Genomic DNA, 24,337 nt, shown 5'->3' with positions numbered 1-24,337 from the left:
TTATCTCAAGGAAAAAACAACTCAATTTTGCCTTCAGACAAAAAGGTTCCTAACACAGGGATCAGACACCTATAAACCTTTCATGGTAATCAAACCTTTGAAGGTTGCTGATAAGAGAACTGAGTATGTTTACCTCGCCCAAGAACGAGAGAGCAGTGTCACTGCGAATGGGACGCCTGCGAGTTCTATTTGCTCTTCACCCAGAACAGGGGCTAAACACCGAAGAGAATTACAATATACGGAGCTGACAAATTAAATTTCTTTATAGTGCGATGTTTAGGGACCATACATCAAAAGAGAGACATAAGCACGATTCTTCAAATTCTGGCTTTGACTTGACAACCTAAAATATCTTTATAAATCGAACTGGTTTACAATGACACGTGGAATAATGTGATTTCGTATGTGGATATGTGATCCCGAAAGCTGAGTTGGAAGTAACGCTATTGCGGTTCAGATGGTCTCCTGCCCATCCCAGGCCCCATCTGATGGTCTTCCCCTGTCCCCACCCCTTGACGGGACAGCAGCAGAGAGAAGTCTGGGTAGTAACAGAAACCCAGAGCTGCCGTGATCAGTCAACTGAAGCAGCAAGAGGTCAGGGGGTTAAGAGATTTAGGGGGAAGAGTTGGAAAGGGGTATCTGGCAGCAGGAAGATATGGGGTGATAGGGAAAATAAAGCAAAAGCACTTTTGTTTCAGCCCCATCCCTGCCTCCCAATCCAATTGGCTGCTCCACCCCACCCCAAACCTGCTGCACTCTTTCTTTATAGATTCTTGAGCATGAAAAGAACACCACAAATTCTTATGTTCTGGCCCCCTTCCATCGATATAGTGCAATAACACTTATTTTGCGTTTCTGCAATCCTACGTAAATTTTCATTTTAAAAATGCTTCGAGCATAGAAATAACCCACTTCTTTTGCATTCATTGCTGTGTTAAATTGCTCTTCTTAATTAAACGTAAGAAGAGTATCATTACCATCATTTTCACGGCGAGGAGCCCTTTTTGTTCCATTCACACAAAATTCAGAGGTTCTTCATAGCTCTGTGTCTCTTTCCATCAAACCACATGCTTGTTACATTGTTTAAATTCTATTTTTAATCTATAGTTTAATAAGGGTACGTCATTGGAAGGTTGGGGAATGACATGCTTACCTCTACTGTTAAGTATATATTGAATTATATACAGTATAACTTGTCCTAAAGTCTTAGAAAATAACGGACAGTAAAAAGTGGAAGTTGAAGAAAAGGTAGTTGATGAAAATAAAGAAGTTATTTGATGCAGCCCAGGGCTGAGAGTCAGGAGATCTGTGTTCTAGGCTTCAGCCAAGATGGGTCACTTGCTCCATTATAAAGTGGGAACAATGACATCTATAGTGGTTTGTGGTGGGGCATGATGCAATAATAAATGTGAAATAACTTTGGGAGGAAAGTATTCCAGATAAATGCAAGGTGTTATCTCTATATTGCCGTATTAAATATGCCAAACTTTTCTTCATGATAAAGTTACTTACATTTCAATGGACAATATCCATATTGCTTATCCACGTCATAATCTGCAGTGGTTCCGCACCAAAGCCATCCATCCGAGGACCCCACACTTGTGCAATCCGCATACCACTTGTTTTCAAACTTGAATGGAAATACACAGGCTGCTCCGTCTGCATTGCCCAGTAGTGTGTACATGACTGAAAGAAACATATTGACTTGCAGTCAGAATATAAGTGATGCTTCTGAACACTGGCTCTTCAATAAGACGCATACCAAAACACCGGTCTTACTCTTCTGGTCACACTTGGTGTCCCCATGCAGGGGATTCCTTTTTATTTCTCTTCTCTCTCTACCCCAGTCTTTGCTGGGTATGTACAATAGTCTGTACATAGAAATAACTCTACCACCCCTCCATTTCTGCTGTCTTTGGGAAAAGATTTTCCTCTTGCAAGGCAAAAGTAGTCAGCTCAATTGGCACCAGCTTTGACCTCTGCATTTCCTCCAAAACAGAGAAAAGGACATCCTTCTTCATGGTGGGAAGCACAGAATTGTGAAACCTCTCTATTGAAAATTATCTTGTAGCTGTCTAATCCAAACACACAATAAATACTGAAATCCCCTGCAATTACTTTCTGCCAAGGCAGCCTCCACCTGAGTTCCTCAACAGTGGTTATGGGAAAGGCAGGGATCTGAGCATAACTCTCACCCACATCATGGAAGGAAATCACTCAAAACCATTAGGTACCATCTACAATCAATACTATCCTTTTTAAAAACTAAATTCAGACAGATCAAAACAAGAAGCTCTGGGTTCATCTACAAAGAAAAATTTAAAAAAATAAAATCACTGTTCATTATGGTTTGGCTTAAGCCAAAAGGATTAGAGAAGCTCAAATCTTCATTCACAACCAAACCACTCAGCTCACTAAATTCTCCAGTATGTTCAAAGTTTCTCTCTTTGTAGGGAGACTCCCTTTGGGAGATAATGACCTTCTATATTGAAGTAGTTAGCCTCTTTCCAGCAGATGATATTCAGAATTTGTCCCAGGTGAGCGAACGTTTTTCTTAATTAAGTTTTGTAGATTATATGACTTTAGAAAGTTCTTGAAAGACATCATAAAAGTCACATAATATAAAGTATGTAAAACCCACAGCACAGCAATAAATGTAAATTTTTTACCTCCTTTCCTTTTCCTTTATTCATTGTATTTCTCCAGTACTTCTTAAAAACTAGGTTTATTTTCAAATACCTTGAAATTGTTTTTTTGTCAATTAGCTAGTTGTATTCCAGCCCTTTTCCCACTAAGTTACAGGACTAGTTTTCCAAATCACATATATATAAGGAGCACGCTGGTTGCAAAAATACTTATGCCATTCTTAAGCACTAGGGTACCTGTTCCTTCATAAAGAAACTTGTGAAGACCATCTCGGGGCTAGTTATTCTGTTCACTAAATGAGCCAAGGAAATTTCAGTGCTGGATTTATAGATGTCAGTCAGAAATGGCCTTTCCAGGACTAACTCGACCTATTTAACAAAGCTCTGATGAGGCCAAAAGAACCAAACTGCACTCCAGCCACTACACTGACAAATCATAACTGCAGTCAATTCACTCTTCCACTTGTGGTCCAAACTTCTAGACAACACTTAGATTCTTCTAAATCTACAATTCTGACTCTGTTATTCTAAAATAATCCCTGGTCTCAGCCAGTTTTCTTTAGAGGCTCAACATGTACTCACTCTACATTATCTTCAGTTTTTATATATATCCCAATGAATGGATTCCAAGGGCCTCTGAAGGGCTAGATGTTCTACCAGGAACATCTTAAGTTCTGGGACAAAGTTGGATCATATGCAAAGTGTGGTCAATGGACCATCTACATCCAACCACTTAGGTGTTCCTAAGAACAATCCAACAGATTCCTAGGTTTTCCCTGAATATGTTAATTTAGAATCTGGGTGGGAAGGGGACCTTGGAATCTACATTTTAACAAACTCTCCAGATGATTCTTAAGCATATTGAAGTTTGAGAACCACTATCCTAAACCCTATCTTTTTCAAAGGAAACAGAAGAACAGATAGGGGAGGGGGCTGCAGAACTTCAGTGATGTATGTTAAAATAAGATAAGAGCTCCAGTGTCTTAGCACCAATCCAATTTGTGTTGAATCTCTCAATTAGGATTATTGTCCTGTCTGTGGAATTTGACTCAGTCAAGTCTGGTTCACCCTTATCTTGCCCAGTAATTTTCCATCATATTTCTCCTGAAAGATTATACTACATAGGTTATAGCTCATGTAACTTTTAAACCTACATTGTGTTCAATAAATGCCTTAAGACAACTTCTTTCTGAATTCTCCTTCTCTCTCCTCTACATTTTCTACTCTCCTTCCTCTATATAAAAGGAAAATAGAAAAGTGATAATCACCTTACAAAGATCTCAATTCCTCTGCTCCACTTAGTGACCATAGCTAGATTCAACTTTGCAGTGTCAGTAATATAGTAATTTTTGAAACAAGAAATCTCTTGTCCCAAGAGGCAAGCACTTCTCTGATCTTCAGGTTATTCTAGATAACACTTCACAACAACCAACTGTCCAAACCTGGAATGTGGTTTAACACCATCTGACTCGGGAAGCCTTTCTAAAAAGCTTCAAGTTCTTTTTTATTTTTGTTCAGTCTTGTTTTTTTCTGTGCAGTCACCAGAGAACAAAATTTGGCCAAGAGAAGACTGACTACTCTGATTTTTATTTAACCTTCAAGAGCTTAAGGAACCTACTACATGTAAAATTATTTCCTGCCCCACTGGTGTTACTATTTCATAAACTAGCTGACTAAATATGCTTTATGCTAATTTACAAATTAATTCCTCAGCTTTTCAAATCTTCTGATTATCACAGTCTGTAAATATGCATAAGGTGACTAATCAGAAACATTTTGAAACCCAAATGGTCAAAGAATGTCAAGATTTCATTTTAGGTCATCTGACTTGGCAAAGAACATTGTTCCAGGGGGCATTTCTCCAGGGATAATTTAAGCCAAAGAAAAGAAACACTGTTAAATCCATTTATCACTACACTACATAATGTCAAACGGGAGGCTTTCAGTCAAAGACAATGAAAATTAATTTCTAAAAATTGTAACCCATAGTTTTAAAAAAAAACACCTTAGCTAGCCCTGGCCGGAGAGGCTTAGTTGGCTGGGCATTGTTCCAGGCACCAAAGATTGCTGGTTCAATTCCTGGTCAGGGCACACGCCCGGGTTGTGGGTTTCATCCCCAGTAGGGGGCATGCAGGCCCCAGCCAATCGATGTTTTGCTCTCACATCAATGTTTCTCTCTCCCTCTCCCTTCCTCTCTCTCTAAAAATAAATTTTAAAAATGTTTTAAAAAAAGTCTTTCCATTAATTGCAAATAGCTAAAGTATCACTGAGGAGTTTTTACCAAATTTATTCCTGTCATGTTCTCACAGAACACAGACTTAGTCCAAAACACAAAGGTAATCATTAATATTTCTAGTAGAGACTAAACAAGAATATGCTTATCTTTTTGTTTTCAACTAAGACGATGAAAAAAATTTGACCAAAAGGTAAAAAATGTTGTGCTTCTTACCTTCATAACCTCTAGAACATAAATCATCATTGGTCCCATAGATCTTCCATCTGCTCCATAACCCGGATCCTTTGTAAAGCATAATGTTCTTTTCTTGTTTATTGCCATAGTTAAAAAACAAATCTTCTCCTTTGATCCCCAAAAGCGTGTCATTTTTGCACTCCCACTTCTGAAATTCACTTTTCGAGTCGCAGGCATAGAGAGTGATAGCAACCCAATCCGTTTTTGATGGCACCCCTAAGCATAATTTAAAGGCAACACTCATAATCTGGGATTCAGACACCCATCGGAATTTCTGTGCTTCATTGTCCGGGTTGCAAACTCCTGTTTGGACTGCACTGGGGCTTATTGCTTCCACACAGCGCTTGTGATCTTCATTATATATTAAAAACTGCCTAGTGTCTGTTAAAAAAAAAAAAGAAGAAGAAGAAAAGATGTTTAATAGATACATGTGACAAAGACAATATTTTAGGTCAAAAGTTCCCATTATTTCCATTTCCCTAAAGAATTCTGATCCCAGGAAGAGGGGTGAGGTTGGCTCGGCCTAAGCCAGCTCAGCTCCCTCTAGGGGATCCCTGAGGCTGGAAAGAGACTGGGTTGAGGGGAGCGTGTGGCTGCCAGCAATCGATTAAAATAAGGAACATTATGAAAACGCCTGCCTTAAATGCACACTAATTGTAATGGAGTGAACATAAACAGTAGGTGATAGGAAAAGAAATAATACCCATCAGAGAAAAGAAAATCTGGATATGAGTACAATAAGCTATGAAATTAAATGCATGTATATCCTGGAATAGAATTCTGAAGTCTGAGTCACCCCTACCCTCTTTGAGACAGATCAAACCTATACATAATTATTTTAATTAGAACATTAGGGAGGTTTTTCATAGCTTAAAAAGTAATTTTATTTTAGGAAATTTTACTTTCATTTTATGTACAGCAAATTTTTGAACTAAGTGCTTCCTGGGTAGCCTCGGCCTGGGTAATTAGAGAAATTTTTCGTTTTGCTTTCCCTTCCAGGGTAACTTAGAGACCTACTATCCAGAGATAAGTTAGCAGCTGTGTATAATTTCAGCTTTGATTCATTGGCATACTCAGTCTCACCTTGGTACAACAAAAAGACACAACAATGTATTTAAAAGTATAATAATTTGTGAAGTATGAAGTACAAGTTAAATAAATATTTTTTTATATCACTTAAGGTAATATAAGACTAACTTTCTAAATAGCTGTTTTTTATGCTTGTGATTTGGGGCTGGTGATCTAAATAAATATATATAGAGGGTTTATGCTTATAATACATATCTGCTGGCTGGCAAAACTCAACTTCCCGTTGCCAAAAAGAAAAAGGAAAAAAGGATCTGGTAAGCATATTTTTTTCCTTAAATCAAAACTGAATTTATGTAAAGGTTCTTCTTTTTTGTTGTTTATTTTTCTAAGAATAGATAAATGAATATAATAGATATATGAATAAAATAGATAAATGAATTTTGTGACATAAATATAAATTAAACACTTCTTGTGAAGTTTTACCAAATCCTTCTATTTAAATGATTCTTTCAAAATGAGCTGGTAGTATTGCAGATTCTTGAGGGTCTGACTAAATGAACTCATTATTTTAAATCAAATCACCCCATGAAATTTAACAAAGTAATAATAGTACCATTAGGAGATTCCTTCACTGTTTACAAAGCACTTTATCAGCCATGTTCTATTTATTGGCCTGAACACCCCTCTGAGGTCAGCACCACTTACACCCTGAGGTCAGTTCTTGGACCACCAGCTCAGATCTTATAACGCATCTTTGCCTCAAAAGACTTTTTTCTCCTGCCATGCTCCTATATCTGCTCCTGCCCCACACTGGTTAGAGACCTCCTGCCTCTATCTTGTCTGGGTTCCTAATTCAGCGCTACTTCCTGGGATGGGTTCCTCATTTCTGCTGGTTTTATTTCTTGTAATTGGGATTCAACAAAGACAATTCAGAACATCTGTTTCTGTTGGCTTCCTTAGAATTGACATCTGTCAACCCAACATGCAACGCAGGACCGAGTCTCCTCCCATCTAGCTGAACTCCTGCCGAGGCCTGGTCCCATTCTGCTCCTTCCCGTGTCCTAGCACAGTGGTTTTCAGCCTTTTCGGTCCATGGCCCACATAAACGAATTACTAAAATTCTGCAGCACACCAAAAAATATATTATTTTTGCCAGTTTGACAAAAAAAATAATTTTGATTGATTTACAAATAATAATTATTATTATTATCTACCCTTTTTACTCCAAAGTGACTTTTTAAAAAATCAGGTGCCTTTACTATATAAGGATTTCTGGTACCAAGAATTAACCAGACGTAACCTTATGCAACACAACTAATAAGATGCAACTCTATTATACGACCTATATCTTTATGGCTCAAGACAGGGCATTCACACCGGATGGCTGTTGTTGTGTTGGCTGTTGTCATTTTCTTATTTGACAATCTAAGGGAAAAGAAATCAGAGCCCCTGACTAAATAGTCAGGTATTGCATGTTTTTAAAAATTCTTGCAGCACACTGGCTGAAAATTGCTGTCCAAGCATGACAAAATGAGTACCTTTCTTCACTAGCAATGAAATCTCAGAGGGAAGGCAGGGTGGAGGGGTAGAGATTAACCTAAGAATTTATATGCATAGATGCAGAACCCATGGACACAGACAATAGCGTGGTGAAGGCCTGGATGTGGGGAGGGGCGGGTGCAGGAGGGAGGGGAATCAATGGGGGGAAAATAGGGGACATCTGTAATACTTTCAACAATAAAGATAAATTATAACATAAAAAATAAGTAAGTTAAATTAAATTAAAATTGTAATAATGTGGTGTTTTGTTCACAATAAAACACAGGAAATCAGAAAATAAAAAGTTCTTTTAGAAAAAAATTACTATGGCCCTGGCCAGTGTGGCTCAGCAGTTAGAGCATTGGCCTGCATACAAAATGGTCTCAGGTTTGATTCTTGGTCAAGGGCACAAACCTGGGTTGTGCGTTCAATCCCTGGCCTAGTCAGGGTGAGTGTGGGAGGCAATTCAGTCAATATGTCTCACATCCATGTCTCTCTCTCTCTCTCTCACTCCCCCCACCCCTCCCTTCCAGTCTCTCTAAAAATCAATGGAAAAAATATCCTCGGGTAAGGATTAACAACAACAACAAAAATGACTATGATAATTTACCACACACAAATGTAAATCTAGGCTCCTCTAATCTAAAAATATAACTGAAAATCCTGAAAATTTGGTCATATACATCTATAAACTCAACTATACCGCCTTTACATTTAATCTGCGTTTGCTATTCCACCATTGTTTTCCTATCCAGACTCATCTTCCACTTTTCAGAGAGTTTTGTTCAGTAACATCTCATCATCAATAATAAATATATCTTCCACTTCATACTTCAGTCATTTGATTGTATGTCAAGCACCCAACACTTATTAACTGCCCGAATTCAGTCAGCCAACCAGTTGGTAAACCAGCCATTTAAGGAAAAGGTGCTTGAAAGTCTTTATGCACAAATAGTGTTCCTCTTTCAGAGGTTTTTTTACTTATATGACTTTTATTTCATGTACTTAATATTCATGTGTAGTTTCATCTTAATTTTACTCTGAATATGTTGGTATTTAATGCAAAAACATTCAGTCTTCTCTTTCTCATGAATGGTACCATCATCCACCCAGATCCATAAGCCAAAAACCTAGGAGTCATCCTGGATTCTCAGCTTTCCTTTACTTTCTATGACAAAAGCAGGCTCTATTGGCCCTACCCCCAAATGTTCACTGTGTTAATTATATGTATTTAGCTAGGTCATAATACACCAATTTTTGGTCAAACTCCAGTCTAGATGTTGCTGTTAAGGTGTTGTTGTTGTTTTGGGGGGGTAGATATGATTAAAATTTAAATCAGTAGAGTTTGAGTACAACAGATTAGCCTCCATACTGTGGGTGGGTCTCATCCAATCAGTTGAAGGCCTTCAGAGAAAACAGACGGAGGTCCCTGAAGAAGAGGAAATGCAACCTCTAGACTGTCTTTGGATCTAAACTGAAATATCACTTCTTTTCTGAGTTTCCAGCATGCCAGTCTACCCCTATAGATTTTGGAATAGCCAGCCTCCATGATTGTGTGAGCCAATTTCTTAAAATAACTATATCTTGGAAGATAGATAAATAGATAAATAGACAGATAGACACACACACACACACACACACACACACACAAACATACACACATATCCTATCAGTTCTGTTTCTCTGGAGAACCCTGACTATGAAGAACCATATATCCTAATCCGTTCTTTTCTCTCCATCTCCACTGCCACCACCCTATACCAACCCACCATGGTCTTGCTCTGGTCTTCTCTTTGAAATGGAATCATCAAAGAAGATTACGCCCAATCTTCCAGTCTCCTGGATGAGACTGATCTAACTTGTCACCTGACTACAAATTGCAAAACAATTGGCAAAACAAACTAATGTAATGAATGGTCTCCACTTAGCTTTATTTAGCTTTCTGTCTATGCAATCTCTTTAGCAGATTGCCTGTGATGTGAATGCTTATTCAATAATAAAGTTGGTTTCTTTTTCTTCTACCTTTGAGGAGAGCTTTTTTAGGTTGGGAGAAGATTTTGTTTTTAACTACATTGCCCCAGTAGTTTACACCCTTCAAGAGTGTACTACTGCGCATAGAGAAAAAAATAACCAGCCTCCACATCACAGCTCATTAGAGGGGGCAAGACCCAGCCTGGCGAGCCCTCTGCCCTAACCTCTTCCCTCTCTCACTCTCTTTCACCACTTCCAGCCACAGGGCCTTTCAGTTCATCAAACATCTCAAGTTCATTTCCACTTCAGAAGCTTCATATCTCAAGTTCCCTCTTCTTGGGATGCTCATTAAGGTCACAGCTCAAGTGTTAACTCCTTAGCAAGCTGACTATCCTAATTACTTTTACTTTCTATATATTATTCACAACCATCTTAAAATATATTCTTTTCTAAATTTTTATTTACTTATGTTTTGTCTTTGTCTCCTTACTGCAATGTAAATTCCATGAATAGAAAGACTTTATCTTTCTGGTGTTCTCTCTTTTTGGAGCATAATAGTCTCTCAACAAATAATAGTCGAATGAATGAATTTTTATTAAATCTGAAGCATCTTCCCTAGTAACCCAGACATAGCACTTTAATAACTGATGAATGATAATGTCCATTTAATATTACTTTTCCTCCTGAAAGTTTATTTGTCCTGAAGAGCAATTTATAAATGTTTACACTTATAAAATGAGTACTTGGAAATGAAAGGCCTCTATTTCAATACGAGCTTATCTATTCTTGCTTCCTTTACCTATCTTTGACACTAGGAAGCAAGGCAAGTTTGATATTGCCATTGCTAGACAATACAAGGAAATGTAAAATTATGATTTTATGTTCCTATATTCATGCATTACTCTCCCCAGCTACACAGCATGTAGTTTTGCTTTATCCTGGTTTCTGTGCAATGTCTCTGATTTAAAATGTCACACTTCTTCCTTTTAATGTGATTCAAGGCCTTGACCAAAAAGCAGCTGATGGCATTTTTGCCACTATGAACCACACTAATGTTTTATACAGGGGTTGGTAAAAGTAAGTTTATAGTTGTTTGCATTGAAAAATAACACAATAATTAATAAATAATAATACAAGAATAAATTCTATGTTTCACATACTCACAACTATAAACCTACTTTTGCCCACCCCATATGTGTAAACATTCTACATTTTGTTTATATCAATTATGTTGTGATAGAAATATTGCAAAGAAGCTGAGCAAATGAGGACAGTTGGATAGCTGGATTCATTAATCAGCCATCTCATTTATGGGCTCAAATATGTGTTTCCTCTTTTTTAATACACATCAGAAATTTATTTACAGAATTGAAGAGAACCTTCTTCCATCTCTATCTTACTAATCTCACATTTATTTTTCAACAAATATGTGCCAGGTAGCATGCTGATGACAAAGCAAGAGACAAGTTCCCTGCCACACTGAGCTCACACGCCCTTGTGGTTAATTCAAGGACAGAAAATCAAAGGTCAAAACACATTTCAACCCTACCTCAGGTTAAAAATAACTGATATCCAGTAACATGGGTGTGAATTATCTTTTAAGTGAGTTTTAAATGATTCCATAACATTAAGCAAGTCATTGAATTTCCAAACTTACTACTAAAGAAAATTAGGTTATTAAAGTTGATTATTTGGATCTAGAGCTATTATATGCTATATTCCCTCATACATTTTTAGATTTTCCCCAGTATTGATAAATAAAATGCTGACATGAAAAGAAAATAACTTCTGGAAGATAAAGAAGCTAGGTAAGAGTAAAGTAAGTGGATATTCTGTAGCAGATACAATAAGGATTCCACTTATTTCTTCCTGCCTTTTGATGTTTCAGTGCATGCCAACCCCACTCCCCAATGACAGCACCACACCACTGGCCGAGGGTATTTTCTGTCCATCAGAGCCCCCTATATCTGCACACAGTGGGGACAGGAAGAGTCAGAGAACTAATGTCACCTAGGACATTAGGTGAGTAGCCCTTCAGTTATCAATGGGGATTGATGAATAAATACCCCAAGTCCTTGCACCCAGAGTGGGACGCTGGGGCACATACTACAACATTGCTACCCAGAGCACCCAGCAGGGCTCAGCTCCAGCTATCCACAGTGGTCACTGACTTTTTAACACGCCCTTTACCAATGTCTACACTTCTGGTCTTAGTGCCCCCTCCTCTTCCAGTGTTTCCTGGGACCACCTCCCAAATAAACTTCATTCAAATCGTTGATAGAGGTCAGCATCTTGAGTAACCCAAACTAAGAAATCTATCTATGAGCCTGTCAGTGTAAAACTGACATATGTGTCCCCACAGAACAGAAACGAAGTGAAAAACAAATATTTACCATGCACCTAGTATATGCAATAAACAAATAAAAACCTCCAAATAAACAAATAAAACTATGCCAAGTGCTGGGGTGAAGGGAAAGACTAGGATTACAGTGCTAGGTTTTGCCATACTGAACAAAAGATTAAAGGGAAAATTGAGAATTATTTTATTTTTCACTTCAATCCTTTATTCATTCATCAAAAATTCAGAGAACCTACTATTTTAAGTCACTGCATTTGGCCATTTGGGGAGGTACAAATATGAATTAATATGGGTTGTGACCTCAAGGAAAAAAATAGAGACCAGGAATATGAAAATCTGCCAACTTCTTGCCTTCCTCCCTAAAGATATGCATATCTACACCCTTCCTGGGTTCATTCACTCCCCTCTCAGTTGATCTCTCTCTGCCTGCTGATCTCTTTACCTGTGTCCTGGATTCCATCCTCTCCTACCTCTCCACTCGCTGCCCTTTTCTTTCTATCCTATATCTTCAACCTCAAAATGCAAACTTCTCCCCCAATTTTAAGACAAACAAACAAAGTCTGGAAGCAATAAATTGACCCTACACCACTCTTTCTTCTTCCACTCATAGCCATGCTAACTAATTAATTAATCTTTATGTCTCATGTCAACCTGATCATGACATAATCAGAACTTCACCTCTCACTGGCTGTGTGACCTTAGTAAAGTTTCTAAATTACTCTGTTCTTCTTTTACCCCATCTGAAAAATGAAGGCAAAATAAAGGACCTGCTTGTTGTTGTGAGAATTCAATGAGATCATCCAAATAAAGCACTTAGAATAGTTCTGACACAAAGAAATTGCTTGATACAAGTTAGTTCATTATTATCATTAACTTGGAAAACCCAATACTGAAGACAGTGTGAAATGCTTCAGAACAGGATGAGACTAGAGAAAATAGAGAACTGTTGTAGCAGCCCAGAGAGAGGGACAGAAGGTCAAAGACAATGGAGACTCAGAGTTTCCAGCCTCAGAACATAAGTGATGTGATGGAGAGAGGTATGTTCTTTGGGGTCAGCAAACTTGAAATCAAATTCTGGTTCCACCATTTACGAGCTATTCTGCCTTAGTGAAATTAATAATTCTGGCCTCGATTTCTTCATCAGTAAAATGGGATCATGATGCTTTCTGATAGAGCTGCTGTGAACTTCTAAATGAGATAGTTTATATAAAGCACCCAACATGTAATTTGCATATAGTAAACACTCAGATTATTAACATCTCTTCCCCTGTTCAAGTGAAAAGTAACAATTGATACAAATAAAGTGACTAAGTGCTCCTTCCACATACTATAGTTTTGAAGCACATTTATGTCTTCCTGGATCAACACACTCCAGCTGGTGAATTATATCTACTACTGAGCCTCAGAGCCAGGAGACCATAGTCAAGAATTAGCTCTGGTCCTTCCTGGCTAGCTGACTTCTAAGCCTCAGTTTTCTTAGTAAAAGGTGGATGGTAGCACCTTCCTTCATGGGTTATGTTAAGGATCTAATTAAGGATCTGAAAGTGATTAATGCGACTTGGGATCTGAAAGTGTTGAGTGACCTTTATTTGGTTTGTAATTGAAAGACTTTGTCTTTGAACTCTTCCTTCTTTTGATATCAGTTTCAATTCTTTTCGAAAGGGCCCTTTGCCTTCTTATCTCCTTCTATTTTCACTTTTGTTCCACCTAATTTTTGCTATTCTCCTCTAAGACCAACCTAACCATACAATTTTTTCATCCAACAATGCTTGATGGTAGCCTAGAGGTAAGATGTCACTACCATTCTCATTTTGATATCAGTTTATTCCCTCTCTGCTATGAACATACACTACTTCAGTTCCTTTGTTCATCTCCTCTTGTGGCCTCTGCAACCTAGCTCTCCCTTAGTCACTCCCTTAGTCACTCCAGGTTCCATCTCAGAAGCCAGGTTATAGGCTATGAGCATTAAGGATACCTATGATCTCAGCTCCTTGTCTTTAACTGAGATTGAGCACTTTTGATTATTTAAAGTTCACATTTAACCAGTGATGACTCTTCCTACTTAGACATTATGTCCAATACCATTAGAAGACACCAAAATGTCATGCAACAAAGCAATTGTCTTCTTATCTATATCTGCAGTATCGTCCATACACAGATCTCCATTTCTGAATTATAGAAAATTCAGATGTAGTTTGCAACAATGACAAGAAAAATAGACAAATACAAGAGGAATTAAAAGAAAAAGAGGACAAGAACTTGGTTTTGCTCAACAACTGCAGAAAGATGAGAGACTAGAAATAAAGAAAAGTAGAAATATTATAAGGAAAACTTTGTGAAAATTAAATCTAGTAAGGGAATGGCAGTAGGGAATTGTTCCTTGAAGAAATCTTAGATTGATGTTAAACCAATCAATCATTTGTTCAGCAAATATGCATTGCTTCTTTTTAAAAAAATAGACTGTGAGTCCTAGCCAGTGTGGCTTACTGGTTAGAGGGTCGTCACATGCACCAAAGGGTTTCAGGGTCGATTCCAGTCAGGGCACATATCCACATTGCAAGTTCAATCCCAAGGCCAGGGTGCGTGCATAAGGCAACCGATCAATGTTTCTCTCTCCCTCTCCTTTCCTCTCTCTGAAATCAATAAAGATATATTTTTTAAAAATTTTTTAATAAAATAAAAAATAAACCAAGAAAAGGTAAAATAAGAATTATAGGCTAAAAAAAAAAAGTACTGGAAGGGGCTCCCTTACCCACATGATTGTTTTTTATTCTCTAACTAAACAGATGTGCAGCACCCCCGTGCTTCTCCCAAATTTATGCCTATCAAAGAGGAAGATACTCATTGCAGTAAGGTATCCTGCTGTCTCAAGGAGGGAAAAATTCCTAAGCAAATTGAGAAGCACGTTTTTGTCAAAGCATTAACAGTCAGTTTAAAGAAAATCAGGAACTGTATCTGTGCTGCCCAATATGGTATCCATAGCCCCGTGGGTCTATAGCATACTTGATGCAAGGCCAGTCTAAATTCAAGTGTGCTCTAAATATAGAATACATTCCCAAATTTTGAAAATTTAATTTTTAATGTTGACTAAGAATATTTTGGCTATATTGGGTTAGATAAAATATATTTGAAAAATCAGTCACTTGTTTCTTTTTACTTTTTTTAAAAATATATTTTTATTGATTTTTAGAGAGAGAAAGAAACTTTGATAAGAGAGAAACATCCATTGGCTGCCTCCTGCACGCCCCCTACTGGGGATCAAGCCCACAGCCTGAGCACGTGCACTCACAGGAATTGAACCAGCGACCTCTTGGTGCATGGGACAATGCTCAACCAACCGAGCCACCCCAGCCAGGGCTCTTTTTACTTTTTTTTAACGTGGCAACATAATGTGGCCTATTATGTTTCTATTGCACTGAGCCAGGTTAGAGTCTGGGTCTCAGACACAGCCTTGAACTGGTCACCCAGCTTCTGCTTGAAGACCTTTAGTGGCAGGGAACTTCATCCTGAGCAGACCATTCTTTTTGAGGCAGCACGCCCATGGAAGATTTTCACTGCTCTTAGTTTTTTTGTTTCGTTTTGTTTTGTTTTTTAATCCTCACCTGAGGATACTTTTTCCATTGCTTTTCAGAGAGAGTGTAAGGGAGAGAGAGAGAGAGAGAGCGAAACATCAATGTGAGAGAGACACATCGATTGGCTGCCTGCAACTGAGGTATGTGCCCTTGGCTGGAATCGAACCCAGGACCCTTCAGTCCTTGGGCCTACGCTCTAACCACTGAGTTAAACTGGCCAGGGCTCACTGCTCTTAGTGTTAAGCTGTGAGGTCATGAAGAATATATTAATCCTCCTGCACAAAACAGGCTTTCGAGATGGACACTGTGATGTCTAACCCCATCTGCAGTCTTCTCACACCCAGGTGAAGCAGCTCCCCTTCAGCACCACTTACTGGTTGAGGTGGTGAGTAGCTTTGTAGGTAGGATTAAGATGAAATATCTCCTCAGGCTCCAGGAATCTTTTCTCAGCATTGTTTCTTGGGAAACCTCTCTTTAAATACTTAATATACTGCTTTTATTGGACAATTAATTACTACTATGGGGGAAAAGTCACTGCTTTTAATAGCTAGCACTGAGAAAGTCATTACCATGGACCATGCCATGTTCATTTACTCACTGAATCACTGCAACAACGGATGGGGCAGGTAATATTAAGCTCCTCATGCTACAAACAGGGAGCCAAAGCACAAAGAAATTAAATGGCTTTCTGGCAGGGTGTAAATCATACTGCCTTTGCTTGTGTTTTTATAATCACCATGGCTTAATGCTCATTAGGATTGGACATTTTCCCTGAAAAGCTCCCCAGTTATATGGGAGCTTACCCATGTCCTCCCAGTCCTGCCCCCACCACTTCGTCAGTGCATGGAGTGCCACTGGCAGTCAGTGTTTGTAGAGTTGAGAGAAATGAAGGGGGATTGGAACCAAATATTCAAAGTTGAAATCCCTTCTTATCTCATCTCAAAAGAGAACTGGGAGCTTTCTAATTTTTTTTTTTTGCCAAAAAATCATGAACTGATGCAATAACAATCGAAAATTAACACTGATTTCAGAAAAAAAGGCACATCCAAGCAGTGAGCTTGGAAAGTTATTTTTAATCCTTAAAGCCTATGTTTTCTAAAATGAGACAAATGTCTTTTAAATGTCTATTTACTTTTTATTATAACAATTTTAAATAAAACACTTTCATATTAATTTTATTAAATATACAATTCTTTTAAAATATTTGGCTTTGAATCACAAGAATATGCATCCTTTAATAAAGATCATTTATGATCAAGAGAGAGAGAGAGGGAGAGAGAGAAAGAAAGAAAGAAAGAAGAAAGAAAGAAAGAGAGAGAGAGAGAGAGAGAGAGAGAGAGAGAGAGAGAGAGAGAGAGAGAGAAGAGAGAAAGAAAGAAAGAAAGAAAGAAAGAAAGAAAGAAAGAAAGAAAGAAAGAAAGAAAGAAAGAAAGAAAGAAAGAAAGAAAGAAAGAAAGAAAGAAGAAAAAAAAAGAAAGAAAACTGGAAGTAAAAACTCTCCAGGCACTCTCATTCTGAAGTTTAAGCAGGTTAATTCTAGAGCAGTGATTTTCAACAGGAGTGCCGCAAGAATTTTAAAAACATCCAATACCTGACTATTTAGTCAGGGGCACTGACCTCTTTTCCCTTAGATTGTGTCAGATTGGCAAAAAATACATTTTTTTGGTGTACTGCAGAATTTTAGTACTTAGTTTATGTGAGCCATGAGATGAAAAGGGTTGAAAATTGCTGGCCTAAAGAAATAGGAGAGACTCGATGATGTCTTTGAGAATCTGAAAAGCTCTGAATCTGTGCCTCATGAGTAACCACCAGGCTCCAGAAAAGAGAAACAGAAAAGAACATTAAAAAAAACACACAGGAATAAATCAGTTTGAACAACTTAGACTACAGGTAAGGATAAACTTTCTAGGAATAAAAACTATACATGATTCAAATGGTTCACAGAAAAAAAAGACAAATTGTGGAAATCACATGGCATGCCGGTGGGGGTTGATCTGTGACCCTGTCCTTACACCTACAGTGAAGACAGACACCAGAGCTGCACCCCCTTCAGCCAAAACACTCAGGAGATATTTGTTGGGGGTTAGATAGAGATACCGTGAAATAAAAACTGGACTGCACAAACCACAGAAGAGCTCCCTCTAAGAATAAAGCAGGGGAGGGACACCAGCAGATGAGAGGAGTCAGGAGGGAGACGGGCTCTGTGGGCTCAGGGCACCTCTAACTGGGAGCAGTGCCCGTGTTCCCACCCAGCCCAGCGTCCAGGCTTAGCATGGGGCAAAGGCCACGGGTCACCACCGGTGCCGCTGGGGTGGCAGGGGACTTGTGGTTTCCTCCTCACCACAGGTATTGAAAGGAATCCGTTGACACTAATCCCAAAAAAAGGAAGGTGTGCCGCAGACCCCAGGCCAAAGCTTCCACCCTAGGGCCGACTTACCCAACAGCTGCACAGCAACTGGAATGAGGAGCAGTAAACACACGAGCAGGGACAGCCTCATGGCCCAGGGTGCAGCCTTTTCTTCCAGTGATGGAGAGGAGGGCTCACCAGAGAACCAAAACCAGGGGGGTGCTGGGTCACCTCTTCCCCTGCTCAGTTCTCAGAGCAGCCCTGCTGAAAAGAAGGCTGGAGGAAGCTCTCACTTTTAAAGGGCTTCTGAAATTAGGGAAAACCTCCAATAAGGAGATATCCTGTCACATGAGGGTGGTTGGACAAACAGGAATTCAAAGTTACAACTTTGCTTCGTAAGCGAACTTCTGAGAGCAGATACAGAGGAAGGGGAGAGCGGGACACACGTGGGAGAAGGGTAAGGGAGGGTGGCAGGGGGCAGGCGAGGGGGCAGTGGGCAGAGAGGAGGAGCCCGGGCTGGGCGGCTGGGAGGGCAGAAGTGAAACAGCTTGGACCTCACAGCCATCTCAGATGGGGCTGTGCAGAGCAAGCTGGAGGCCATTTCCTGGGAGGGAAAACTGAGGTTCCCTTTAGAAAGCAGCTGAATCACCCCACTCTGCAGGAACCCCCACTCTGCAGGGACCCCTACTCTGCAGGGACACCCCACTCTACAGGGACCCCCACTCTGCAGGGACAGAAATGGCAGGTGTTAAAAAGGACACTTTATGGTAGAAACATTTTCTTAATGGGAGTCTTTTTTTTCTTAGAAAGCTTCAAAGGCAACTGTTCAGGTGGAGCTTTGTTCCTTCAGCCAGCAGAAGAGGGAAAGAGAGGCCAAAGCTAAGGGAATTACAGTAAGGCCGGGAGGGAGGCAGATGAAGTCTTTCTCTTGAAAGTTCTGGGGAAAGCCAGAGAAAACATCGACAGAGGATTTGCAGTAAAGCTTTGCTGCCCAGCCTCACCCTCGGGGGCCCCTTCAAGTGTGGAAGAGTCCTCTTGCCATGGGAAAATCTGCTTGTTTGATCAGAAAGACATACACTCATGACACCACAGGTGAAATTCCTTCTTTAAAAACAATGCTAACAAATCTATCATTAAGCACGATATCAACCCCTAAACATCTATTTTGTTATTTTTCAGAAGAAAAACATGAATGAAGAACATTTTGAATCAGATATTAGTATTAGGCAACCCACAACTAGGATGTGGGAAATGTTAGCAATTCAAAAAAGTGGGAAGCTCCAGGATTCACCATCTTCATGATAAAGTTATAAACTTTTCTTCCTAGTAAGAAATATGTTACCTTTCTCACTGGTTTGTTGCTGCTGTTGTTGTTGTCATCGTTTTTAACACCCTAAATTGAAGATTATTCTGACAGGAGGAAAAAAAATGATGAAAATGTAGGGTGAGAGACAAACTTTTTTTTGTTTGTTAAGCCCAAGCTTAACTGACAAAAAAGGTTGGTTACAAAACAGAACAGATGAAACACAACGTTTCTTTCTAAACATTGCTTCAGTGATGTATCATGGAAAAAAAAAAGGAGCTTGAATGAGTCCTTCATGGCTTTTAAAGGTAAATAAATTATATAAATTTTTAAAGTTTGGCCTACTTTGGATTTATATCAATTTCAGAAGCCAATAAAATTTCATTGAATCTTCTCCAAACTCACATTCAGGGCTTTTTTGTATTACACAAATGTGTCAATGGCCAACTAGAATCACTGGTGAAATCTGTGGCTCTCAAACAAAAGAATGCCAGTTATCTCTCAAAAAAATGTACCCCATGACCTTGACTTTACTGAACCAAAGATTTATCAGGCTAGAGGAGGGGCGACAGGTTCATTCCACCTAAGCAACTATTGGACGGACAGGAACTGCCTGAAGTAACTATTTTGTGCTCTGAACTCTAGCAGAAGAAGACTTGGAGGAGAGCTCAATGGAGAGGCTGATAAATGTTGGTGATTTTCAGTCTCTCCCTTGCGCTAGTGCCTTGCCCCTTCCGTTCCCCAGCTTGGTGGCAGGTAGCAGTGAGGGTGGGGAATGAGCCTCCTGGCGCAGCTTGCTGGGAACAGGTTGGACAGTAAAGACCTTGTCCTCCAAATATCAGAGTCGCGTGATCTGGAAGATCTAACACTATAAAACTTTTGGACCAAAACATCAGGAAAAATCTTTATGAGATTAGATTTGGGAATGATTTTTTTTTAATATGACACCAAAAACACAGGCAACAAAAGACTAAATAGATAAATTGGCTTTTATCAAAATCAAAAACTCTATGCATCAAAGGCCACGATCAAAGGAGTGAAAAGACAACCCACAGAATGGGAGAAGATATTTGTAAATCATATACCTGAGGAGGAACTAATATCCATAATATATAAAGTTCAAGTCGACAGCAGCAACAACCAAGCAATGCGTTGCAACAAAGCAACCCTTGTGCGTTGCTGGTAGGGATGTAAAATGCTATAGCCACTATGGAAAACAGTTTGGCAGTTCCACAGAAAGTTAGACATAGAATTACCGTATGATCCAGCAATTCCCCTTCTCGGTATATACCTAAAAGAATTGAAAACAGAGACTCAAACAGATATTTGTATATCAATGTTCACAGCAGCATGTATTCTTAGTAGCCAAAAGATAGAAGCAACCCACGTGTCCATCAGCCCACGAAGGGATAAACAATATGTATGTACGTATATGTATATTGGAATATTATTTAGCCATAAAGAGGAATTCTGGCCCTGGCTGGTGTGGCTCAGTGGTTACAGCATCGGCCTGTGCACCAAAAGTTCGGAGGTTTGATTCCTGTTCAAGAGCACATACCTGGGTGTCAGGTTTGCTCTTCAGCGCTAGTCTGGGAGTGGGCAGGAGGCAACCAATCCATGTGTCTGTCTCACATCAGCGTTTCTCTCTTTCTCTCTTCCCCTCCCTCCCACTTTCTCTCTGAAAAGCAATGGAAAAAATATCCTTGGGTAAAGATTAACAAAAAACAAAGCAAACAAATAAAGGAATTCTGATACCTGCTACAACGTGTACAACCTTGGAAACATTATGCTAAGTGAAAGAACCCAGTCCCAAAAGAACAAATATTCTATGATTCTATTTATAAGATGTATGTACATAGAGCCCAGCCGGGTGTGGCTCAGCCGTTGAGCATTGACCTGGGATCCAGGAGATCTGGGTTCGATTCCCAGTCAGGGCACATGCCCGGGCTGCGGGCTGCAGCTGATCAATGACTTTCTCATCATTGATGTTTCTATCTCTCTCTCCCTCTCCTTTCCTCTCTCTGAAATCAATAAAGATATATATTTTTTAAAAATGTACATAGAATAGGCAAATTTATAGAAAGAAAGAATAGAGGTGACCAGGGACTGGTGGGGGAGGGGACTATGAGAGCTATTGTTTAATGGGGTACGGAATTTCTGTTTGGGATAATAAAATGTTCGGAAAGTTAATAGTGGTGATAGTTACACATTGTGAAATACTTAAAACCACTGAATTGTACATGTAAAAATGGTTAAAAGGGTAAGTTTTATGCTATGTACATTTTATCACAATAAAAACAAAATCAACTCTTATCATCCTCTTTATATCCTTCTAAGTTTTGGTTCTGGCTTTTGCTTACTTATTGATGACGACGGTTGTTTTTAACTAGTGTTTCTTCAAGCTCAAGAAGTATTTTTATAAAATAAACAAAATCTTCATTTCTTAAATTTGCAAGACAATTACTGAACTATTTCATTTCCTCCTAGACATTCTCTTTCGAAAACATCATGCACCTCACACCCACTCAATTCCAATAATATGAATTTACGGAACCCTTTCTTCTGAAATAGTTCCAAGAAAATTAGCTCAATAAATTCTATCATTTTAAACCGGTAAACTGGTGATGGATATGGAAGTTTGTTTAGTTCAAGAAAGCCTTTTTTTTTTTTTAAATCCTCACCCAAGGATATTTTTTCCATTGCTTTTCAGAGAGAGTGGAAGGGAGAGACCAAGAGAAAGAGAAATATCAGTGTGAGAGAGACACATAGATTGGTTGCCCCCTGCATGTGCCCTGACCTGGGCGGGGATCGAGCCAGCAACCGAGGTACATGCCCTTGGCCAGAATCGAACCTGGGACCTGTCAGTCTGAGGGCCAACGCGCTAACCATTGAGTCCAATTGACCAGGGCAAGCCTATTTTTTTAGTGGACAGATTTGCACAAATGGTATCAAGATAATTTTGACTCATTCAGAAAAAAGGAAGATATAATGAGGCACCTGAGTAAAAATTTGAAAACTTCAGAGATAGCACGCTTACTTTTTAATTGAATTTACTGGGGTGACACTGGTTAACAAAACCATATAGGTTTCAATTATACAGCTCAATAAAACATCATCTGAATACTGTATCGTGCACTCATCACCCAAAATCAAGTCTCATTTATCTTTTCTTTGCCCACTTCCGCCTCTCCCCATCCCACCTTTCCCTCTGGCTATCACCATACTGTTGACCATGTCTATGTGTCATATATGTGCATTTTCGTTTAATCCCTTCTCCTTTTTTCACCCAGTCCCCCAACCTCCCTCCCCTCTGACAGCTGTCAGTCTGTTCTCTGTATCTATGCTTCTGTTTCTATTTTATTAAATTATGTTGTTCATTAGATTCCACATATAAGTGAGATCTATGGTATTTGTCTTTCTCTGACTGGCTTATTTCACTTAACATAATAATTTTCAGGTCCATTCATGCTTTTGCAAAAGGTAAGATTTTCTTCCTTTTTACAGTCATATAATATTCCATTGTGTAAATGTACCACAGCATTTTTATCCACTCATCTACTGATGGACATCTGGGCTGCCTTTTTTATGTTTAGATTCCTCACATTTTCCCAATCCTTTCCAAAACATATCGAAGCACCTATAGAAAGGGATTTGCAATTCAATAGAGAACAATGACCTCACAGCAATCAAAAACCTTTGTGTTGGATTATTTATCTAAAATTTAGCTTTAATCATATTCTCTTCAGATAATATATTTAGATTTATGTGTAATCTACTGTATATGTACACAGACTGTTCAAAGGGCCTGTGAGTTTTGCAGTTCCATAACCAATGCTGTGTTTCATTTGTCATAGTATACATCTTTATAATATACTTACTTAAGTTTACAAAATAATTTAATTCAAATATTATGTGATGCATTAGTATTTGAAAAAACTTGATGAATAAGATAAACTATATATATATTTTTTTATGATCTGAAAATAACCTGAACTTCATAAATAGAAATTGAAATACAAAATGTCAGACTTCTTCAGAACTACACCAAATATGTAATGTTAACTATACTTTTTAGCAATTTAGAATGTAAATTTTGTATTTATACACTCAAATATTATTGAAAACATATTCTCTAAGGTATCTAAATCTTGTTTTTATTTATCTTTATTGTTAAAAGTATTACAGATGTGTCCCCCCCCCCCCCCATTTACTCCCTCCATCCCGCTCCTACTTCCTCCATCCTGCTCCGGCCCCCTCCCCAGGTCTTCCCACATTATTGTCTGTCCATGGGCAATGCATATATGCATATAAGTTCTTTAGTTAATCCCCTCTCTCTCCCCACCACCTTCCCCCTGAAATACATCAGCCTGTTTCATGCTTCAATGTCTCTGGATCTATTTTGCTCATCAGTTTATTTTTTTATTATATTCCACATATGTGTGAGATCATGTGATACTTCTCTCTCTCTCTGACTGCCTTATTTTGTTTAGCATAAGACTTTCCAGGTCCCTCCCTGGTGTCTCAAAGGGTAAGAGATCCTTCTTTTTCATAGCTGCATAGTGTTCCATTGTATAAATGTACCAGTTTTTTAATCCATTCATCTACTGGTGGGCACTTGGGCTATTTCCAGATCTTAGCTACTGTAAGTAATGCTGCTATGAACATAAGAGTGCATATATTCTTTCTGACTAGTGTTTCAAGCTTCTTAGGATATATTCCTAGAAGTGGAATCACTGGGTCAAATGGCAGCTCCATTTTTAATTTTTTGAGGAAACTCCACACTGTTTTCCACAGTGGTTGTATCAGTCTGCATTCCCACCAGCAGTGCACTAAGGTTCCCTTTTCTCCACACTCTCTCCAACCCTTGTCGTTTGTTGATCTATTAATGGTAGCCATTCTGACAGGTGTGAAGTGATACCTCATTGTCATTTTAATTTGCATCTCTCTGATGATTAGTGACATTGAGCATTTTTTCATATGTCTCTTGGCCATTGGAGAAGTGTTTATTCAGGTCCTCTGTTCATTTTTAAATTAGGTTGTTTGTCTACCTTTTGTTGAGTTGAATGAGTAATTTTGGAAATTAACCCCTTATCAGATATATC

The 24,337-nt window shown here is 38.8% G+C and overlaps 1 protein-coding gene across 1 annotated transcript in view; it reads right to left on the bottom strand.

Annotated features, from left to right (window-relative positions):
• MRC1 (mannose receptor C-type 1) overlaps positions 1 to 18,187 on the bottom strand; it is an 85,849-nt gene extending 67,662 nt beyond the window's left edge. The window contains exons 1-3 of the mRNA XM_016217417.2: positions 18,023 to 18,187; positions 5,095 to 5,496; positions 1,513 to 1,686 (exon numbers count right to left, since the gene is read on the bottom strand). Coding sequence (XP_016072903.1) covers positions 1,513 to 1,686; positions 5,095 to 5,496; positions 18,023 to 18,083 — 637 coding nt within the window. The 5' untranslated portion in view covers positions 18,084 to 18,187. The remainder of the gene's footprint in view (positions 1 to 1,512; positions 1,687 to 5,094; positions 5,497 to 18,022) is intronic.
• Between the last annotated feature and the right edge of the window lie 6,150 nt (positions 18,188 to 24,337).

Source organism: Miniopterus natalensis, chromosome 1, assembly GCF_054644295.1.
Source record: "Miniopterus natalensis isolate mMinNat1 chromosome 1, mMinNat1.hap1, whole genome shotgun sequence".
NCBI classification, from domain to species: domain Eukaryota; kingdom Metazoa; phylum Chordata; class Mammalia; order Chiroptera; family Miniopteridae; genus Miniopterus; species Miniopterus natalensis.
The sequence above is the reverse complement of the archived record's forward strand: the minus strand, read 5'-3'. Positions and strand labels throughout refer to the sequence as shown.